The sequence below is a fragment of the Megalobrama amblycephala genome, linkage group LG23 (assembly GCF_018812025.1).
Source record: "Megalobrama amblycephala isolate DHTTF-2021 linkage group LG23, ASM1881202v1, whole genome shotgun sequence".
Lineage (NCBI taxonomy): Eukaryota > Metazoa > Chordata > Actinopteri > Cypriniformes > Xenocyprididae > Megalobrama > Megalobrama amblycephala.
The window spans coordinates 14272592-14294567 of NC_063066.1; the positions used below are offsets into that span (position 1 = coordinate 14272592).

The 21976-nt window shown below is 37.6% G+C and overlaps 1 protein-coding gene across 9 annotated transcripts in view; it reads left to right on the top strand.

Moving 5' to 3' along the window:
* Positions 1–21976, top strand: part of diaph2 (diaphanous-related formin 2) — a 441980-nt gene that overhangs the window by 257377 nt on the left and 162627 nt on the right. For all 9 annotated transcript variants that reach the window (XM_048176558.1, XM_048176565.1, XM_048176564.1 and 6 more), the window contains 2 exons: positions 7050–7151; positions 14513–14752. In XM_048176558.1, the coding sequence (XP_048032515.1) occupies positions 7050–7151; positions 14513–14752 (342 nt within the window). The remainder of the gene's footprint in view (positions 1–7049; positions 7152–14512; positions 14753–21976) is intronic.

The following is a 21976-nucleotide window of genomic DNA, read 5'->3' on the forward strand; positions in this document are numbered from 1 at the left end:
CTTTACTGTCTCCAATATATATGCATGTCCTTAAAATAGTCAGCTGCGTTTTGGGTGCAAGTTCCAGGGAAGTGTGTGATTACACTGGCAATTGGAGTGCTGTGTTATTAAATCGTGAGACACAGCTGTGATAAAATTATGACCTAATTTCGTAGACCAATGCTGTATTGCACCCTAATTGGATAGAAGCTGTTTGCATTGACGGTGTCATGATAATTACCCTGCTTATTTATTACTCTCCCCCCCTCCTTTCCTGTAAGTTTGATAAGGACTGCATGTGTATTAGGTTTCTGAGAGATAAGGTGACTAACTCATCAACATGTGCAACTCTGACGCCGGGGTGAATCATGCGCTCGACATTACACGGAAGAACAGATTTACTCTAATCTGAGCCATTTATTGCTCTTAGGAGCATCATATTGTGTCATTTATGTTTCATGATACATAAGCTTTCTTTACGGAGATCAAAGTATTCTTGTCAAAATAAAGTCATTATGTGCACGCGAGTAAAATATTTACTGAAACGAACAAATATAGGCATCATGAATTAATGTTTTGAGTCCATCTGGGTATGTTTCAGAATTCTCCGGTATTGATTTAAGCAGAGGTCCCTGAAACGATTTACCGAAAGCTGTGCCGAGACCTGCTGAGACGGCACGGCAGGAAGGCGACTGTATAATGTTTCACGTGCGCTTGGCCAAGAGAAAGACTGAGCTGCATGCAGCGATGCGTCCCTAAAAATGAAGAACAGATCAATTAGAAGGAAAAAAGGAGGGCGAACAGACAATCACATCTGTCAGCCCTATCCACAACAGACCTGACTGGTTCAGATGAGGAGTTCTGTGTTTGGCATCACATACAGGCAAGGTTACAGCCCCCTGTGCACCCCTCCTTTTGTGAATTCTTTCAGTTTAATAAAGAGTTTATTGCTGGGAGAACATTTTTATTGATTGTGCTGTCCCTGGGAGGGTAATTTGAGATTTGTTGATCTTCCCTCGTTTCTGACTTTACCGTTGGGCATATGCTCTGCTGAGCCGGGGAGAGACGTCCGTGGGAGTAATTTATTTCCATCTACCCAAGCATGGTGTGCTTGTTGTAATGACTGTTCTTTTTCCCTTAGCCTGTTCTGCGCACACTGTCTCGCTTGTTGGGTTAACAAACGCTGTGTTGATGGGTATTCAGATGAGTGTAAAAACACCTTAGAGGCTGTGTTTAGAATGGAATATGTACATTAAAATTATTCTGTTTGTTTATTTAATTTATTTATTTGTTTATTTACAGTAAGTGGAACAGTAGGCATTATTCCTTTTTAAACATGTTTTGTCACATGACCTTGTGGTGAGTTGCATGTGAGTAACATCTTTTTATCAGGAAAATAAAAATGGCAAATGCACAATATATCAGCACAATATTGATTTCTGATTTTGACTGACTTTTTATTTGTATCATTTAATAATGAATATTTAATTGTGTATGCTCATTTGCCCTATTTTTTTTACAAAAACTACTTTTGCCACCATCTAATGTTCAATTAAAGATAATGTTTAATAAAACTAACACTCATTAATAACTAACACACCAACAACACTGTAATATTTTGCAGATTGTGAAATGAAATGCCAAGGTTTTCCATAGGTCTTTCATACCTCCAGTAATATTGTTTAAATATTATTTATTTATTTATTTATTTGTCTGTTTGCTTGCCATAACATCGCAATAATTATTGCCTTATTGTTATTGAGGTTTGATATTAATGAATCACTGTTTGTTTGTTTGTTTGTTTGTTTGTTTATTCATCCAGTTTTGTATAAAACATGCCTTAACTTTTGGCAGGAACATTTTTCAAAAAAGGTGTTCATTTATCACATTGGAAATGGAAGGTAGCATTGTGAGATAAATTGTTTCATGCAGTGCACCGTTGAATGTTGCTGATTTCTGCAAATGTCTTCTAATTTTAGTATACGCTTACTAGACACTGAAACCATACTATACACTATACTATAAAATGTTGTGTGCTGTTTACTTAAAAAAAATATGGTAACAATATTACACATAATATTTTTGAGTAGTTTTTTAAGGTTGGATTTCTTTAATGGAATCTACTTGAATAAATCATATAAAATCTCCTAAATTATTTAGTCTATGACACAATTAATTTAAAGTCCCTGTAAAGTCAATTCTGAGAATTCTTTCTAAACACTTTATAAATGTTACAAATGTATTGCTGAAACACATTACAAAGTCTGTGAATTGTGTAATGCTTAATTGTGAAGTTAGAGCGTTAAACAGTTTTTCACCAAGTCTCTGCTCAGGATTTTTTGGGCGGAGCTAAAACGGGGGTCTAATGACGCACATCGTCCCCCGAGAATAGCCCCTCCCCTAACACTATATAACTGTCGATGACGCACCGAGTGTGGCGCCGCCTCTAACTCTACAGCGGTTCACTCGCTCATTCTCGAGTGTCATTACAGTCATACAGCCCTTTGCACATTTAGCTAGTAATGCCTTCGTCACGCAAATGCATATTACATGGTTGTTAAAATATACAATATGCTCGGTCTCCTTATTTAAATACTTTCATCAGACAGCTGGGATTCACAGATAATCTGCTGTTTTTGGTGAATGTGACTGAACAGACCTCGGCCCCCCTCCCGCCTCGGCCTTCTTACCGTCCCGACGATAACCGATGATATATGGGGCCGGACAGAGTCTCTCCCATCCCGGCCTTCATCCTCCCGTCTCGCGGCACCGTCATTTGTCGACTCGACAACAGTTCGGCTGTTCGTGCCCACCAATGAGTGTAGTCCACAGTAACTCTACTAAAATGTGCAACCCTCTAACGTGATTCTTTTGTTTATATGCATCAGTATGTTTGACTCAAGACGGCAGCTCTCGCGAGTGGGTGTGGTTTCAGCGCCGACGGCGGACAAGCCCCCGCCCCCAGCGTTTGAGAGCAGAGAGCGCTGCCTATTTTTTCGAGATTTTGATAACTTATTTTATTTACTTGCAGATTTTTTTAATCATTCAAATTTGGCTGGGTGGTTAATAACACATTTTTCTGTGGTGTGACAAACTCAAAACACATACTTTAAAATGACTTTACAGGGACTTTAATATTTTTAGTAAAATGTGCTTTTTCATTTTAAATTGACTCTCAAAAGTGTGTGATTTAGAATGAATGGAAATGGCCTGTTTATATTTGACTTTGAGTTATGATGTACAATTAAAAGTCTGTATTCTGCTAGCACAGCACAAGTAAGAACAAACTTGTTACTGCGCTGGCAATAACAAAGTTATTGTTAATTGAACAAAGCAACATGTTTCAAAGTATTAGTATATGCAGTTATTCACAACCTAACCATAAGCTCTACTCCTCTGCACCATGGTAACGATCAAAACTAAAACATAACAGAAACTCTTTCAAATGTCAAACATAACTGAACATTAAACATCAACAGATATTTCCCTTCACTCAAAAACACTCAAAAATAACACTTAATTTCAATATTTACTATCCATTTCCAGCCATATGCACAGCATGCTGGGAACTAACAATGGTGTCTAAATAAAACCGAATAATTGAGCTAATTCTCTTAAATTAAATAGGTATCCTTCTTTCCTTAATTTTATTAGCTTAATAGGTTCCTCAATTCAAGCCTCAAAACTGTTTACGTTTCCTTAAAAAAAATAGGAAAATGTATCTCTTGATTTTATTAGTCAAATGTTCTCAATATTTTCTAAACAACACTGAACCACAATTTATCAATAAAATATACACACTATTTTTAATTATCACCTTAGTTTTTTTTTAATAAACATTACTAGACCGATTATTCAATTTTTTTTTTTTTTTTTTTACAGTGTACTGTATACTGTAGATTTAGTAAAATGTTTGGTATGGCAGTAATAGTAGTATGGTAGTATGCTAATCTGAACATATCCAAAGTCTCTGTTCTGACTCAAGACTTACAATTGTTAACTTGGCATAGGCTGTGTGTGTGATTGGAACATCAGAGATCAAAGTATACTGCTGGAAGCCTCACAGATATTGTCATTCAGTCAAAATGTTTTCTGATTCTGAGCCTTCTCTCTGTCTTATTTCCTTTTCTGTATCCTCTTCCAACACTGGATTAATTCCTGCATCATTTAAGAACTTGGCAGTCATTACACTTGCAGATTCTCCTTGTTTTAACAGTTACATGGAAATGTACCAAAGCATAAGTAATGGCACCTTAATTCTGTTGCTTCACTCAACATTATAATTACAGTCAGTGCACATTCTATCTATCTATCTATCTATCTATCTATCTATCTATCTATCTATCTATCTATCTATCTATCTATCTATCTATCTATCTATCTATCTATCTATCTCTGTTGATAGTTCTATCATTCTGTCGATATAGAATGAAGGAATACTAAATGTGAATTAAAAATAATTACATAATTTTAATAAAAAGCACATTTAAATAATGTATTTAATTTAAAATAATAGCTAAATAAAACTGTTTAGCTTTTGGTTGACATTATCCTATGTGAAAAGAATATTGGACAAAAGGAAAGTTCTTTTAGACGAAGAAAAGTGTGCGTTTAGATTAAAGATTACAAAGTCAACCTTTAAAAAGAAAAAAAACAGGAATAACCTGCGCCGATGAAACTCTAAACTAAGATCAGGACCGTGCATTACGGAAGTAAATAAGGTCATGAAGTCTTAACGACATTGAGATGAGCAGTGTCTTGAAGAATAAAGCGTGACAGCATGCTTGTATCTGGTCCTGCGGAGAGAGTCCAAATGGCTGGATTATTAGCATAGCATGTCTTGTCTGCTAGGGCCCATGCTCTGCTAACCCCCCTCCCAGATGCAGATTGAGTCTGGAGGCCTGGAGAGAGTAGACTGATTCATTCAGGGTTCAACCGCCTCTTACCAACCCTCCCATATGGCTCTGCTTGCGTGTCATTTGCTCAATATGCGAGTCTCCGATAATTATGTAAACCATAGAAGAGCATATTAGCAATTAACAGTGTTCTCTCTCCTCTCTCTTTAGCCCCATTTGTTACATCTTCCCTCTGTCTCTGCTTTATTTGGCGGGTCGTCCTATAGATGCCTTTGGAAAGGAGGCAACGGCGAACCCTAATCGCTTGTCTCGTCTCTGCGAGTGGCGATGCTGAAATACAACTCCAATAATGAGATTTGGCGGCACATTAGCAATGATGATTGCTGTGGCTGAATGGTGTGCTGCTGTGTTGTTGCGCTTCATTCAAAATCAATGATACATTGTTTAGGGGAGCTTTGTTCCTCAGCCGAACCGCCGGGCTAATGTTCCTCAGACTCTTTCAGACAAGAGAAAGGCCATATTACCGTAATCCCTCCCCCTAACGTGGCTGATCTTTGCTGCTCGATTGCAGGCTTTTTCTGAAATATCTCAAAGCCTCTCAGCACATTTATTTAATTTAACATCTGAGATGATGGAGTCAACCGTCAGTTTTATCTCATTGTCCAGACAATTATAGGCTTCTGACACATTTTTATTTTAGTCTAGGTTTGCTTTGAACCAGGGAAAGTGAATGTGTTAGGCATCCTTATTTATTTTTTTATTTTTTTATTTATTTTTTTTGCTTATGCATATATTCATCTATTCCAGAAAGAACAAAGCTAATGATTATCTCATCAAAAGCAAGCACGTCTTGCGGAGGGGAGGAAAAAAAAAATCTCGACAATGCTGTGTTTACTATTGAGAATAGAACCACACTCATTGGAATTTAAAGGCCTAGTTTATAGTAATATCACATTTTTCTTCCTCTTACTCACTTTCTGAACATTCCTTTGTACGTGAGAGATTATTATCCATTATTTATTTGAGTAAATTTCATCAAAATCTTTCAGCACTAGAAATACTCCATTTTGTTTAAGATCCAGGTGTCAGTGCATTGGCTTTGTGTTGCGTCAGACTTATTATTGTCAGCAGGACATTTGAAGTAATTTCAGAGAGAGACCACATAAAAGCATTTAACTGGGTTTAGGACATGCTTCCAACAGGGAGGGCAAGAAAGGCAGTTATTGTTAATTTTTCAGTTGTGTACTTTCAGTATATTAAAGATATGATGCACATGCCAGCCCTCCCATCAGCTGGAGCTTGTAATATGTTGGTAACCCAGCAGGACTGGCTATGTGTGCTTAGGTCAACCAAAGTAGAAAGGGCATCTCTTTTTTTTTTTTTTTTTTTTTTTTTTTTTTTAACTCAGCTGACCTTTATGAGCACAATTAGCATTTAGAGAAAATGAAGGTTCTCTCACTAGCCCACATCACCTACAGCTTGCTTCTATTCTTATAGGTAATTGCAAAGTTGGACAAGCAGTATGAAACTATTTTTTGGGAAAAGGAAGGCAATAGAGTTCCTGACATCTGTTAAGTGGCATTTTGTGTGTGTGTGCGTGTGTGTGCGTGTGTCAAACTTGCCTCAAATATGCCCTCCATCTCCAATTGTCGAAAAGAAAAGAAAGCCATAAACATCAGGGACATTTCAGTGACATATTAAATGATGTGGGGGTGGTATTTATCCACTTATTTCTCAGTCACCTTGAATGTCATTTGCTCAGCACTGTAAAACTTTGACCTCGGCTGAGCTTCAAAAGTAATGTGGGACGGATTTTCTTTGGAGAGTGCTGGCTCTATCTACCAACATGTTAAAAAGCTGACGAAAACAAAAATAGAGTCAAGATCAACATGAATATTTCCCCTTGAATTGAGCTTCTATAGATTTTTAAAGCCCAATCAGGCTTTTCAGCTTTATTTGCTCTCTCTGCAGTCTGAGATTGGCAGTGTGCAATAATAGGGAAAGATGTGAACATTAGGGAGTCTCTGTGTGAATCGCAAGTGTATTTCAGACCACCAGCATAAGGCAAAATAGCATATAAAGCTGTGGCCTCATTTAAACCATACTCCACCGTCTACCATCACTCACATCCCTGCGAGTAGTTCACCAAATGAGCTGGCAGCAGGTGTTTTCTCCTGTGGCACTCATGGGTGTGTTTGTACATTTTCTTTGCAGAACCTGATCAAAAACCTTCCTGAGCAGAAGGAGCTGAGCAATCTGGCCGAGCTGAAGAACGAATATGAGGAGCTTTGTGAATCAGAACAGTTTGGAATTGTGGTAAGTACTGAGATTGTTCCTGAAGTCAGTAGAATAGCTCCAGGAGACTTTTACACATTTCAGGGCTCCAGACTAATTTTTTATGAGACAAAATGTAAAATATCAATTGTTAAAATAGCTTATTATTATTATTATTATTATTATTATGTAAGGCTAAAAATCAACTAAGAATCAGTGCTGTGTGTTTATGTTGGTGAGACTAGTTGTTCATATGACATTGTGTAGTAGGGGTGTGTGAAAGACCAAATTCTTATTTCATGATATGAGAAATTTTATTTGACGATAATGATGTAGATATATCACAGTATAGTTATTTTTTGTTATTTTATCTCAGTATTATTATGAAATTATGGAGAAAAAAGAAAAAAAAAAAAAAAAAAGAGAGAGAAGCAAATTACAAACAATAGGACAAATACAATATAACAAAAATATGAATTAAATTAAAGGATTAGTTCACTTTCACATGAAAATTACCCCAAGTTTTACTCACCCTCAAGCCATCCTAGGTGTATATGACTTTCTTCAGTCTGATAAACATAATCAGAGATATATTAATACATATCCTGATGTATCCAAGCTTTATAATGGCAGTGAGAGGGATCAACGAGTAAGAAAGTGCCTCCATCCACATCCATCCATCATAAACGTGTGCACCACATGGCTCCGGTTGGTTGGGTAGTAAAGGCCTTCTGAAGTAAAGCAATGCGTTTGTGTAAAAAAAAAAAAAAAAAAAAAAAAAAGCAATATTTAATAAGTTATGAATTAAAATATCTAGCTTCCGCCAGACCGCCTTCCGCATTCAACTTACAAAGAAAGTGTAAAACTCTCGCAGTTCAAAGATCTTATGCTACGTCCTACACCTTCCCTATTCAACTTACGGAAAAAAGCTTAACTGACGCGATGCCAGTTCCGTTTTTTTTTTTTTTTTTTTCTCCATAGGCTGAATACAGAAGGCGGTCTGGCGGAAGCTAGATGTTTTACTTCATAACTTGTTAAATATGGATATATTTTTTTTACACAAACATTGCTTCGGTTCAGAAGGCCATTATCAACCCCCCGCAGCCCTGTGGAATACGTTTATGATGGATGGAATTTTATTAATCTCATACTCATTGATCCCGCTCACTGCCATTGTAAAGCTTGGATGTGTCAGGATATTTATTAATTTATCTCTTATTGTGTTCATATACACCTAGAATGGCTTGATGGTGAATAAAGCTTGGGGTAGTTTTCATTTGAAAGTGAACTAATCCTGTAAGTTTTTTCAGGTACAATATGTTTATTAAAAATGTAGTTAGAATTAGTACAGAAATGTAATAATCAAATGTAAAAATCAAATATTGCATAGTCTTCACTGTATGAATTAAAGCTTTTCTTATTAAAGCTAAAAAAGTTTTTTTATTTTTTTTATTTTCTCTTTTGTTTGATTCACATCAATGACACAGAGCAGCAGGTATATTAGACTGCTGTCACTTTAAAGGGGGTCGCACACCGGATGTGAAGCACAGCGCCGTGCCACGTCTTTAAAATTCGAACGCATTGTTTTCAATGAGTGTACGCACACCGGCGGTGACATTCGGCGCCTGTCCGAGGCGCCCAGCTACTGCTCAGGAAGTTGTTCAAAATCCTGCTGCGCCACAGAGTGCCATGTACATTGTTTTACATTAAATTTATATTATATTTCTCTCAAATTGTCATTAATGTACATATTGACTTCACCCTGTGCTGCAAGATACATAAGTTTTACATTCTTAGTTTAACAGTTGAATAAAGTCTAAAAATGTATAATAAACGTAGCCTTTTCTTTAATTTTGCTCTGTTGTGCCATTTTTTGCATGTACACTAACCTCAGTGTGAAATATTAAAGCATAGGCATATGTAACATTTCCCCATCGACTTAAAACTCAACCATCGTGCAGCTCTTCTATCAGGAGTCGATTCAAAATTGCGCTCGTGCATATATAATGTGCGTGGCCGGTGTGCGATACCTGTGAGTTGTCCAAGACGCAATGCGGCATGGCGCTGAGCTTCTCGTCCGGTTTGTGACCCCCTTTAGACCAAATGCATGGATCCATTATACTGATACACATCTGGTTTATACCCTACTGTTTACTTTCACTTGATACATAACCGGCTGTGTTTACAAGAATACTCCACACAATGTGCATGCTGAGAGACATGGCTTTATTTTTTGTTTATGTTTTGTTTTGTTTTTTCCACTGCTTATTTTGCTTACTAAATGAACACTTTTTAACATCGATCACATCCCAAATTCGTGATTGCCTTCTGAGAGATGCAGCTTTCTGTGTGCGCACTTTGGCAGTGTGCCAGTCAGCACAAGCACCGCACTGCACTGCTCTGCACAGAGCTCCTTTTAGGATATATTGCACTTATAACTCTTTTTAACATCAAGCTCGTCCCGCTCTTTGTATTCTTTTTATATGTTATATGTTTACATACTGCGGTATACACGATATGGCAAAATCTCTAGCGATAGACATTTTATACTGTGGTAATAGTATATACAGTATATATATCGTCATACTGCCCTGCCCTAGTGTGTAGTTAAAAATAAACATTCACAGCAGAGCTGTCATGCAATATATTGTTATTCCAGTTTTAAGGTGAAATTGATTTATAAGAAAACTCTTTCAGGGGAAGCATTATGGTGGGAATTATGCTAGAACCATAATCAAGTCAATTTTTAGCTTGACTTTTGTTCTCCCCAAAAAAGCAGAAATACTGTTACAGAGTGATATTTATGTGGAACAAATACTGTTCTGGATCATTAGAGGAACAGCTTGAAATTGGAACACAAAATGATATACAATTAGAAAAACACCCACATTTATACAGTATTTGAGAATTGAACAGAATTGAAAGAAAAAAAAAAAACACTAGCAATAATTCATTTTATATTCAATCCATTACAAAAATAACACATTTCTGGTTTTCAGAAATGTCTGGAAACACTCCTGAGTGTCGACTCAGCCAATCAGTGTGTCCTTTCAGTAACTGCTGGTTTCAAGTAACTATGCACCCAATGAACTGAAGTGCATATGTAGTGCATGTTTATGTAGGCATCTATGATATTACAACTATATCATCTACTGCAACCGTTCCACACCCTTGCTGATCTTTTGCTTTCAATGGCCAATCAATAGATGAATATGGATGACACTAGGGCTATTACGATATTAGATTTTTCACACCACGGTTATTGTGGCCAAAAAATATCACAATATCAATATATATCGCGATATTTATAGAATCCTTGGGGGAAAATTTATCAGTCTAAATAATTTTTACTTTGTTTATTTAGTTTTTCTCTTTCAGGGTTGCTGCACAATGTCAAATTTAAGGCTTTTTAAGACCTGAAGAAATAAAAATTAATACTAGCATAGTAGCCTATACATTATGGCTGTTACCAATCAAATTAAATCATTATCAACAAAATCCATCTTTGCAATACAGAGGTGACACAGAATGAGAAGTGGCATTAATATATTTACACAGCATTTACAATTTGTCTACATACATTTAATTCAATATTTAAATATTTAAATACATTTTTCAAATTTTACTTTTTAATTAAAATGTCCCTTAAATATGAAACTGCTGCCACCTACCATGTCAGGAACGAAGCTCGGATTCAATCGTTCTAAACGCGGATTCAGTCAGTATAACAAAAACATTTCTGTTGCACGGGGGCTCTGTTCTGCTATTCATCATTTTGAAATTTTCGTTGGCGGAATAAAGGGAAAAAAAACTATTAACAATACTGTGTCTAAAATTTAACTCACATTGTTCATTTAACAAGTTGAAGGAACATTGCATTTGTGCTGATTTGGGGAAAACAGCACTTTTGTTTGTGTGATATTGTAAAACAACTACATCTTATAATATGATATAATGAAAAATTGTCAGGGCAAAAAATGCCCTTGTATCTTGAATTTTGAGGGCATATAACTGCATGCATAGCTATATCACGCTGAATAAGACGAGTAAAGAAAACGCGGTACTTAAAATAATCACCCTTTATTTAAATATATGAACACAGAAAATCACTGTTAACAGGTTGATATAACATTTCCCATTCCATGACTAGTAAAATAATCGCAATTTACTCTCTGTAAAATGGTGTAATCTGCAGGGTGATGGACACGGAGGTGAGTAAGAGGTTGATGGTGTTGCCACCCTTCGCACTGACTGTAGCTAGGCAAATCCTGCAGATTGAGCTGTCTAAGGAGCCGAAAAACTCCCATAGTGTCAAGCTTACTTACTTTTTTCGGGTGTGGACAGAGCCTCTCACTCTCCCGCTCGGACGACATGGTTATTTACATGTCTGGAGCCATATTTACATGTCTCCAGCCATATTTACATGGCAGGAGTATTTACATGTCATGATATCATAAGCGTCCTATTCATTTTAAATATTGTGGTTATCGTCAATACCGGTATATCGTCACACCCTAAATTAACACAATATCGATATTTCATGCTTTGAATATCACAGTTATTGTCAATACTGGCATATTGTGACACCCCTAGATGACACTATGAACAACCATGTGTTTTGAACAATTTTGTAATTTAGCAACTTAAGTAATTTGGTTCCTAAATGTCCTAATGTTTCATTATTGGTCAATGTTTGAGTCTGGAGTGCAGCCTTTTCCAGAGACAAGGTGCAGGTGCAAGACCCAGAGCTTGGAATCATTCCGTACACTTTCCAATTGGAGAAATAACAACATCAGAAGCCAAACAAAACTGTGGTACAGAATTTGATCGCTACAATTATAATCAACAGCCAAACACTGGACCTGGCACCAGCACCAATAATTTGGTGAAAATGGGGGAGTCTCGCACTAAAAAGCATTCCAGCTGCCTATTGATTTTATCCGTCTCATTTTCTTAGACCTTTCTTCCCTTCTATTTCACTCTCTCTCCCTTTTGGCTCCGGTTCACTATTTCTCCTCTACTTTCGTCACACTCCAGTGCATAACCCTTCACACATCTCTGTTCCACTTCCGCCTATTTCTTTCCTTCAGTCTCTCTCTCTGATACTAAAATCACCCTCCTTTCCATTTCTGTTGTTGTTCACACCAATAGCTCTCTACTTCCGTGTGAAGGATTTTGAGCTGAAAAGCGGAATGGGGGACAGCGGGAAATTAGGCATAGACGGAGAGGGAGTACACAGGAGAAAGAAGACTGCCTTCAGGCTCCATGCAGGATCAGCGCTATTCAATATATAAAGAGACTGTGTAATGTATAATTAAAAGGCCAAGAATATAAAGGGCATTTTTTATGACAAGTCAAATCTGGTAGCCTGGTTGTGACTGACAGAAGCTATGATTTTGATGAATAATAAAGAGTGAGGCAGAGCTTTATTTTACTACAGAGCATGATTAGGCCCTGAGTTCTTAAACTGGAAAGACTTTTAGACTTACTTCCTATATTGACCAAATCCCATTAGCATTGGCCTTTGTCTTGACATTGTCTCAAATATTTAAGCTTCTCTCTACATCAGTTAGTTCTGCACAGTGCACAGGCCTTCACTTGATGAGACTTGCATCTGGACTAAAGGTGGTTCACCCATTCTGTCATCATTTAATCACATTGTGTCATTCCAAACCCCATATCGCTTTTTTTCTTCCATTTTCATCCAAGACACAAAAAGAGAAAAAAATATGCTTATGTTCACTTGTTTATATTCAATTAAAATGGGTTTGTACCTACTTTGCTTGCTAATTCCAGTATATACTGACAGCTTAATCAATGGATTGTAAGTCATGCAACTTTGGTAAGTGACCTTGAGTTTAACAAAGGTGCTATATAAATAAAACAGTAACCAAAATTGGCTAGCATAAACTTTATCATTGTCATGACATCTGGTGACTTTTTTTTTTTTTTTTGGTATTGAGCACAAATGTAACAAAATAAAACTAATAAATCTTTTTCTTTTTCTTTTTTTGCATTCAGCCAAGTTCATGTATTTGGAGCTGATGCAGGCTCTTATTTTCTTTCTTTGTATAGACAAGAGCATTCCGCCTAACAGCTCTTTTGGAATAACACGAGGGTGAACAAATGATGACAGAATTTTCATTTTTGGGTGAACGATTTCTTTAAGCACTCCAAATCATTTTCAACTCTTCCTTACAGTTGCAGTTCGATGTAGTCCTGTCATTAACAGATCTTTTCTAGGTTGACTCGTATACATTCCTTCACTGATATTATGGTGTGTCTGACAAACCTGCCTTTGACAGCAGATTCACATAGGAATCAATTCAGTGCTGGGTAACAGAAAAGGCTTTTCGCTCTCGATCTGTGTTGTGTCTTTCACTACCTGTGTCTTTGGAGGGTGTAATGAAGCACGTTGTGACAGTCTCCTCCTGTGACTGCGCTCAAGGCGGGTAATATACAGGCAGCCTGTGGAAGCACCTCATCAACACCACCTTGCACAGTTCCTTGGGGAAATAAGTCACTCTCAGCTCGTCTCCCTCCAGAGCTGTCACCAACTCACCCTCTTTTATTGTGATTTCCTCTTATACAGAGAAATCAAATCTGGATGTGCAGGGAGGAGGTGGGGTGGGGCGGTGCATGGGGGCGTGAGGCCGATTCTGGGTTTTTTGATCGACAACTTGCTCATAAAGATGAATAAATGTGAGCGGTAATGGTACATCCTGACTGCATCTCTGGGCTGCCTGCGAGCATCAGATTATGCAGAAATCTGGAGCGAGAGTGTCTGAGGTCGCCCTCCTCAACAAGCTGCTCCTGTAGGATCCATGTTGTTGTTTTTGTCTCCTTGTTTCTTCCTCTCCTCCTCCTCCTTGCTGTCTTTAAACTGAAATGTCATCTCACTCCAGCACCAGAAACAGTTACATTGTTGCTGTTATTACGTTTAAATGTAATTATAGGTGAACGGCAGAATCTGACATTTATTCGTACAAGATTTGTTGCAAAATTTCTGTTTACAGCATTAACACGAGTAACGAGTAACTGCTTAATTTATTTATGGTTTCTTTTGTTCTTTCTTTCTTTTTCTTTGACACCGTGCCATGGCTGGTTTTATTGTGAATGATTCAAGTGTGCTGCATTTTAAGGGGAAAAAAAACAAACAAACAAAAAAAAAACAGATTTTTTGTGATCTTTACTCTAAATGCAGTAATTTGCTGCTCCTTTTCCGCTTTAGGCTGTTCAGTCTGTTGGAAAATGCTAATCAATATCTAAATAGCTATTTAGTCATAAAACGGATTGAATAACTGGCTTCATTCTCAAATATTTCATATTCCACACGTAATACTTGTGTATGCATTGTGATAACTGAGGGTGTGTAAGTTTAAGTTGTTCTTTCTCCATTTCAGATGAGCTCAGTCAAGATGCTGCGTCCTCGACTGAATGGGATCCTGTTCAAGCTGACGTTTGAGGAGCAGGTGAACAACATCCGGCCGGATATCATGAATGTGACATTCGCTTGCGAGGAGGTAAAGAAGAGCGAAGGTTTCAGCATGCTCTTGGAGATGGTGCTATTGGTCGGGAATTACATGAACTCTGGCTCCAGAAATGCTCAGACATTCGGCTTCAACATCAGCTTCCTCTGCAAGGTACCAAACCAAACTGAATCCCTTTTATCTGTTTCTGAAACTACACTATATGTGCTTAAATTACAATCACAAAATCTCATGTGTTCTTTAGCGATATTGTGTCCTTGTGTTATCCTACTATGTCATTATCAATGGTCAAAGTCCAGTTTTAAAGTGCCCCCATTGTGCTATTTGAAAGGTTCTTAATTCTGTGTAGGAGGTCTCCTACAGCAGGTTTACATGCATCAATGATCAAAAAACACCTTAATTTTCTCATAATATACATTGCACATCATGCATTGCATTTTTCATTAATTCTCAAACGACTTGGAGGAAACAGTCTCTCTAAATCCCTCCTTTCCTCGAGACTGCTCTGCACTGATTGGCCAGACGGTCTGTTGTGATTGGTCTACCGCTTACAGCACAAGTCGGAAACAAACACACATTGCCATAACTGATTCAGCTCCAGTGGCTTCCTGAAGCTCAGCGATTGCACTGTAAAGACATAACGATGGCATTAATTTTACCATATCAATCTGAACACGAGTCCGATGATGAAACATTGGAAGAATTAGTTATTCAACCCAAACCTCCAATTGCAAGGACGACTTGAGCAGGATGTTTCTCGGTGATACGCTACTCAGTTTGACATTTATCATGAGATGTTGCAACTTTAATTCCTCACCATTAGCATTAACAAGTCCATCAACAAACCAATGTGTATATTTCTAATTCATTGTGGTGCACGTGTGGGAGCTCCATAATTAACAGTATCAATAACAGTGTATACGTTATCCAAGCACTAACACGAATGACTGATGTAACATTAAAGTTTGTAAAACCAATCTTGCTCCATCCTTTATCATTACTCAAAGTAGTAAGAACGACAGACAGTCTGAATTAATGGACATAATTTTAGGTAATAGTAGGCCCACAACTAATTAGCAAAAGTATTTCAGTAAGACAGTAATAAAGTAAGTTAACCGGTTAGCCAGAGACATACACAATATAGCTAAAACAGATTTTATATTTTGAACACTCTGTATGAAATATGTACATCAGTAATTAATCATACTTGCAGGTTGTGATTCTGAGGAGCAAGTTGGTCTAAATAAAGTAGGTACTGTCCCATCGTTAACCACTGATTCTTCACAGTCTCATTCTTTGGAAGTGAAAATAAATCAAATTTAAGCTTTACATTTTGCAGATTGTTTACATTCACATACAGTTAAAGGTGATAGAGAGGATTTTTTCGTCGACTGAGAATCCAAAGACTGTTACTGAGTTTTTGAAATGAGCGCATGCGTAAGAACAGCGCCCCTCCTTCACAGCTCATTTCAAGAGAACACCTCCCAAAACTCGTGCACGAGTATTGGAACACGAGTGTTTACCACCGGCATTCGCTGTGTCGTGTTTGTGGATTCATTATGTCGGACTCACCGCAGGTAACTCATAATTTGCAGTTGTTTCTCCTGTCTCCTGACAAAAACATTGCATGCGGCGCCTGTGGAGTGTGGAAAGTTACTGGAGCGCGCAGCCGTGCTCATCTCTAAAAAGGAACCTCACGGCAGTGATTGACAAGCCAGAAGGTCAATCGTTTACGCGATGCTCGCATAAACGATTGGCTGATGTTTTTAAGGCCCTACCTCGTGCATAGATGATGTATATTAATATTATTACTTTCAGTGCACCTAATAAATAGTCTTTTATCAGTTAGTAAAGACAGTTTCAAGTAATATTGCAAAAATGTATAAAACAAAACATCCTCTTTAGCACCTTTAAATTACACATTGCATGAAAGGTAGTTTTCAAAAATCCATAAAAGGGGCACTTTTATACAGAATAGAAGTACAGAGGATGCATGAAAGTTCCCGGATGTGTTTATGATATCAAGGATGCATTGAGTGCACACCGTTACAAATCAAATCAAACCGTTAAAAAAAATCCCACAAGTCATCACGAGCGGGCGACATGTGATAGCATGTAAGCTTTAAAAATCTCTTGTTCTCACTTAAGATGCAAATATGTGACGGCTCGTGCAATTAAACATTTGTCATTTTGTTTGGCATAAATTTAATACAGTTTCAGTACCTGGAGAAAGCCTGCAGTATTTTTATTTGGCATATTTAAAAGAATCTTAATGTTGACAAGTGTATCATTAAGTGTAATATTAAGTATAATCATAAGTGTAACATTAAATATACATATTCATTTACACAAATACTCATGTAAAATAAAAAAAAGATAATAACAATATTGTAGTTAAATATTTTATTTGGTTATGACATCTGTAATGTTTTGTGTTATTTATTGCTCATTGGATAGTGCTGTTATACTTGCCTAATATGTTCTGAATGATCAGTTGAGCAACAAGATCACAGCACATCTCATATCTCACAAAGATGCGTTCTGTGTTCTCGTATCCTCGTCTGTTCTTTCAAGGTAGCCTGGCAAGTCCGTTCTTTGTGTTCTTAGAATTGAGAAACAAAATAATATTCTGGAGAACTTTATGGAAATGGTGATAGCTCATGGATCGCAAGGGGTTTGAATCTACAATCAAAATGACAATCAATGGGTACCAGATCAAAAAGCTTCTACTTCACTACTCAGTATTTATCAGATACTTTTATCCAAAGCAACTTGGAATATTCATCTTACAGGCACAATGCCCCTTAAAGGGTTAGATCACCCAAAAAATGAAAATAATGCCATTTATTACTCACCCTCATGGTGTTCTACACTCGTAAGACCTTTGTTCATCTTCACACAAATTAAGATATTTTTGATGAAAACCGATGGCATAGTAAATTAACTTGCTGGCAATGCAGGCTTCATTGAGCCATCGGCCTCCATCAAAAAATATCTTAAGTTTATTTCCGAAGATGAACGAAGGTCTTACGGGAGTAGAACAACATGAGGGTGAGTAATAAATGAGATTATTTTCATTTTTGGGTGAACCAACCCTTTAAGTGCCTTGCTCAAGCTTAAGCACAATGATGGTGATGCATCATCCCGTGTGGGATTTGAACCTTCAACCTTCCGGATTCCAGTCCAGAGCTATTGAGCAAGACAGGTGCATACTTAACCTTAATAAAAACTTGCTAAATACCAAGGAGAAAAATAGTAACATTTTTTAAGTAGTAGTTGTTTTTACCTGAAGCTGGAATTGTCATTAAATGCCTGTTAGATGCAATAGCTGTCTTGGGTTTAGTGATTGTTGTAATAGACAAACTTGACAATTCTACACCAAATGACAGTGTGCTATTCTTCAGAATATCATCTAGTCTAATACTTTGATTTTTTTGTTTCAGAGATTATTTAAAGAACTGGCAGGTAGGCCTCCCTACTGAGATTGTTGTAACCGTTACCAGAATGTGTATGAAAGCTTTAACTGCTCTTGTTGTGTATGTAAGATGGACATCTGGCTATGTGTTTTACAAGCTGATTTGGATAGCAAAGCCATTTGGTCCCGCTATGAAAGACAGCCACCCCCCTGCCGGTGTTCCCAGGCAGCCAGAACTACACCGTCACTCTTAGTTACATCTCTTTGCTGGCCTTGTCATCTATTCGGAGGTGTCCCAGATGCTGCTGGGACACAGGTGTCCCAACCACGGGGGTTTAAGCTGGAGCCAGTTGTGGCATAGCTGAATGGTTGTTCTCACTTTTCCCTATGTTCAATAATTTATTTTTGAGTGCTGATAAATTGTGTTCCACAAGGTCACTGAATTACAGTTTAACACAAGTAATTTTTCAAAAAAGCTGCAACAATTTCATTTAACAGTTTCATAGTTTGAGCTTTAATCAGTGTTCACTTTTATGCCACTCTCTAAAACACCACAGTACCATCACACTCTTGTGCTCATAAACATCAAAGCCCTTAATGACCATCTCACTTTCTTTTAAAGTGTGCATGCATGTAAATTGGTATTTGATTAAAAATTATGATGAAGTTTACGTTGTCGAAAACCATGTGCATGCACATTTCAAAAGGAAGTCCTTCACCTCTTTCTGTCAGCTCCTCTGATTTAATTTTTTTTTTTTTTTTTTATGTTCATCACTGCACTTATGCACTCAATTACATCCAGTGTAGAGCCCGACCGATATATCGGCCGGCCGATATTATCGGCCGATATGAGCTAATTGCATTTAAATCGGCATCGGCGTTTATAACGGCCGATGAAACATGAGAAAAAGAGTCTCATGCTTCACTCATGTTATGAGTGTTGCATAGTTTGCCCACCAGAGGGAGCTCTGCAACTCCCCAGTTGACAACAGCGCCAGAAATCCACTACAGAAGAAAGTATTGTTGTACTCTTTTGACGGTGAGTCTGTCGTTCGTCATGTGAAATGATTGTAGATTTAGTTCATACACTGTATATAAAAACAGTGTGGTAGTTCTAGCTAACGGTCCTATCATTATCACTTATAAATATTCTGTAACATCACTTACAGCCGCTAATGCATTGCTATATTAGATTACCCACAAAGCTAATACCATGTTTATCAGTGGAAGAGCGCGAACGTTAATAAGAGGTCAAACTATAACGTTAGCGTTTAACTTATTCTAAATATATCTGCAGTGTTTCCCATTTAACTTATTTTAATTTTATTTTCAATTCATTGACATGGTTTTGTGGAATATTGAATTTGTTTGGTATAGCTCTTTTACTTTAACTTTAGTATTATAATTTATTTACAGTACACACACAGACTGTTAAAACCAGCTTCAACTGGAAGTAAGTAAAACTGTTAAATGTTTAAAACCAGACTGTTTTTTGATCATTAAAAATATATATACTTTTGATGTGCAATTGTTTAGTCATTGAGACTGTAATCTAAGGCTTTTTTTTAACATAATCCCTTCTGGAAAATGGTATACAGCCCACATACATAGAACAGGCAGATATTTTGCTATTGAATGTTGTGTAAGTGTAGTTTATAGGAAATGGGTCTAATATCCAGTTTATTTTCAAAATCAAAATATCGGCTTATAAATCGGCTCTTTTTGAGTTAATATCGGCATCGGCATCGGCCCCCAAAAATCCATATCGGTCGGGCTCTAATCCAGTGTATGTCTGGTTCTTTGTTAGCATTTGAATGGGCTCAATGCTCAACCAGGTGGAGTTTTCTCATTGAGATGTTTTAAGTATGGTGTTTTTGGAGGTGACATGGGCATTAGTTTGTTTATTTATTTATTTATTTCCCCCATGTTTGTGTTGGATGGTGTTATGGCCCAGAGGGAGGACACCCCTGATGGGTGACCTTGTCCTGAGCATGGGCAGTTGAGCGAGAGAGAATCCAGTGGTCATCCGAACTCGTCGCTCTGCTGTATTTTCTCTGACCTCATTGTGAATCCTGTCCTTGGGTCTCACAGTAGCGGACTTACACACTGTCATCAGACCTCTCTCATCGGCTGTTCTCTGACTCTGTGTTGCACCATAAAGAAATTTTTAACACTGAATCTGTGTCTTCCTTATTTCCTTCCTTCCTTCTTTTTTTTCATCACTTTCCCCTTATTTTTATTTCTATATTTTATGGCTCGTTTCCACCGAGCAGTATGGTTCAGTACAGTACAGTACAGTATGATTTGGGATGGTAAACCTTGATTCAGCTTGCATTTCCACCACCAACAGTACCCTTACTTGATAGGCGTGGTGTATGCCGGAAAGTGATCGACATAATTATCTTCTGAAGAACAAAGTAACAGTAAACAACAATGGAGGACATACAGCAGCTTTGTTTGAGCAAAGGCTGAAGGCTGCAAGGATTAATATCCAAAAAATAGACAATGTTGCAATGGTATTGTGTCAACCAATCAATGGTATTCTGTCAACCAATCAATGTTCTGTAGTGAGTGTAGCTCCACCTGGTACTGATACTATTGGCACTATTGTGCTAGGTACCGCAACGGAAGGGTCCCAAAAAAGTGGTACGGTACGGTTCGGAATTAGGGTACCATTCACAACTTCTAACAAACGGCAAAAATTGGTACCATACCGCTCAGTGGAAACAAGCCATAAGTGGTCTAATGATTCAGTATTTCAGCATTCCTTCCTTCCTTCCTTCCTCCCTTAAGTCTTTTATTTGAGCTGACACATATTGCATTCATATTGGTTAATACTAGTCAGACTCACATTTACTGAACATTAGTAAAGTGCCTGCAGTGTGGACAGCTTTTTGCTTGACCACTGATTGGGCAGTTATTGATGGACAAAAGGGAAATGCCCACATTCTCAATCAGTTCAGTCAAGTAAATGGCCCCCTACATGGCAGACCTCAGCTTGCTAACGAGCTCATCAGGGAGGGCCGGTCGTGGGCTGACCCGTGATCCGTGACTCTCTCAGTCACACTTGGTACCAGCTGTAGATCTTATTTGCATATTCCAGAAGATTTTTTACAAGTTAATATTGCTGTCAGCTCAGAACTGGCTTGAAAGAAAAAAAATGCTGCTGTGTTCAAGTCCTTCTGCTTTTCTTTAAACATTTGGTGTTAAAAAAGAAACAGCCAACCATAGTCACCACCACCAGTGAGATTAGCAGTTAGAGGTGTGACACACAGTGTTATGTCAATTTTCAGGCAGTGGTAAACAGAGTCAACAGTGATACCTGCAGTTCTAAACACAGAAGTCACTCCATTCAGACGTGTATAAAAAATATATTCAGTGCCTAAATATTAAGGGGGACCTTTCCTTCATGGTCAAGTTAAATGGCCTTTTTTAAATTACACCTCTTAAACATTTGGTCCAACTGAATCCTGAATATGTGGTTTAATGCAATTTTTTGGGTCTGCATATCAAATTAAAATTTGAACAGAGCCTGAGCCATGTCTGTTTTTTGGGGGGAGCATGGATGAAGCATGTTTTCATCTATGGAGATCCAGTACCTTTGACCATCATCTCTCAGAGACACACAAGGTATCTCGGCTCTTTTAAGCTTCAGTTAACTTTAATCTTACAGAAGTATGTGTGAGTGTAGAAAGTAACCTTCTGTTGTGGATTCTTGACTCCTTGTCATATACTTTTCAAAAAAGTAACTTCTGTAGCGAACATTTGACATATTTCAGGAAAGGTAGACTCAGAGGAATGCACACAAAGATTATGGCAACTTCAAATGAAATCAACCATGTGGGAAAAGGCTTACTCCACAGCAAAGCCCCTTTCAAAGCTACAAGCATGAAAAGGTGTTAAATTACAGATAATAGTCATTAAATCTGGATTTGCTCTCTGCTTTTGGGGTTGTTTAAGCA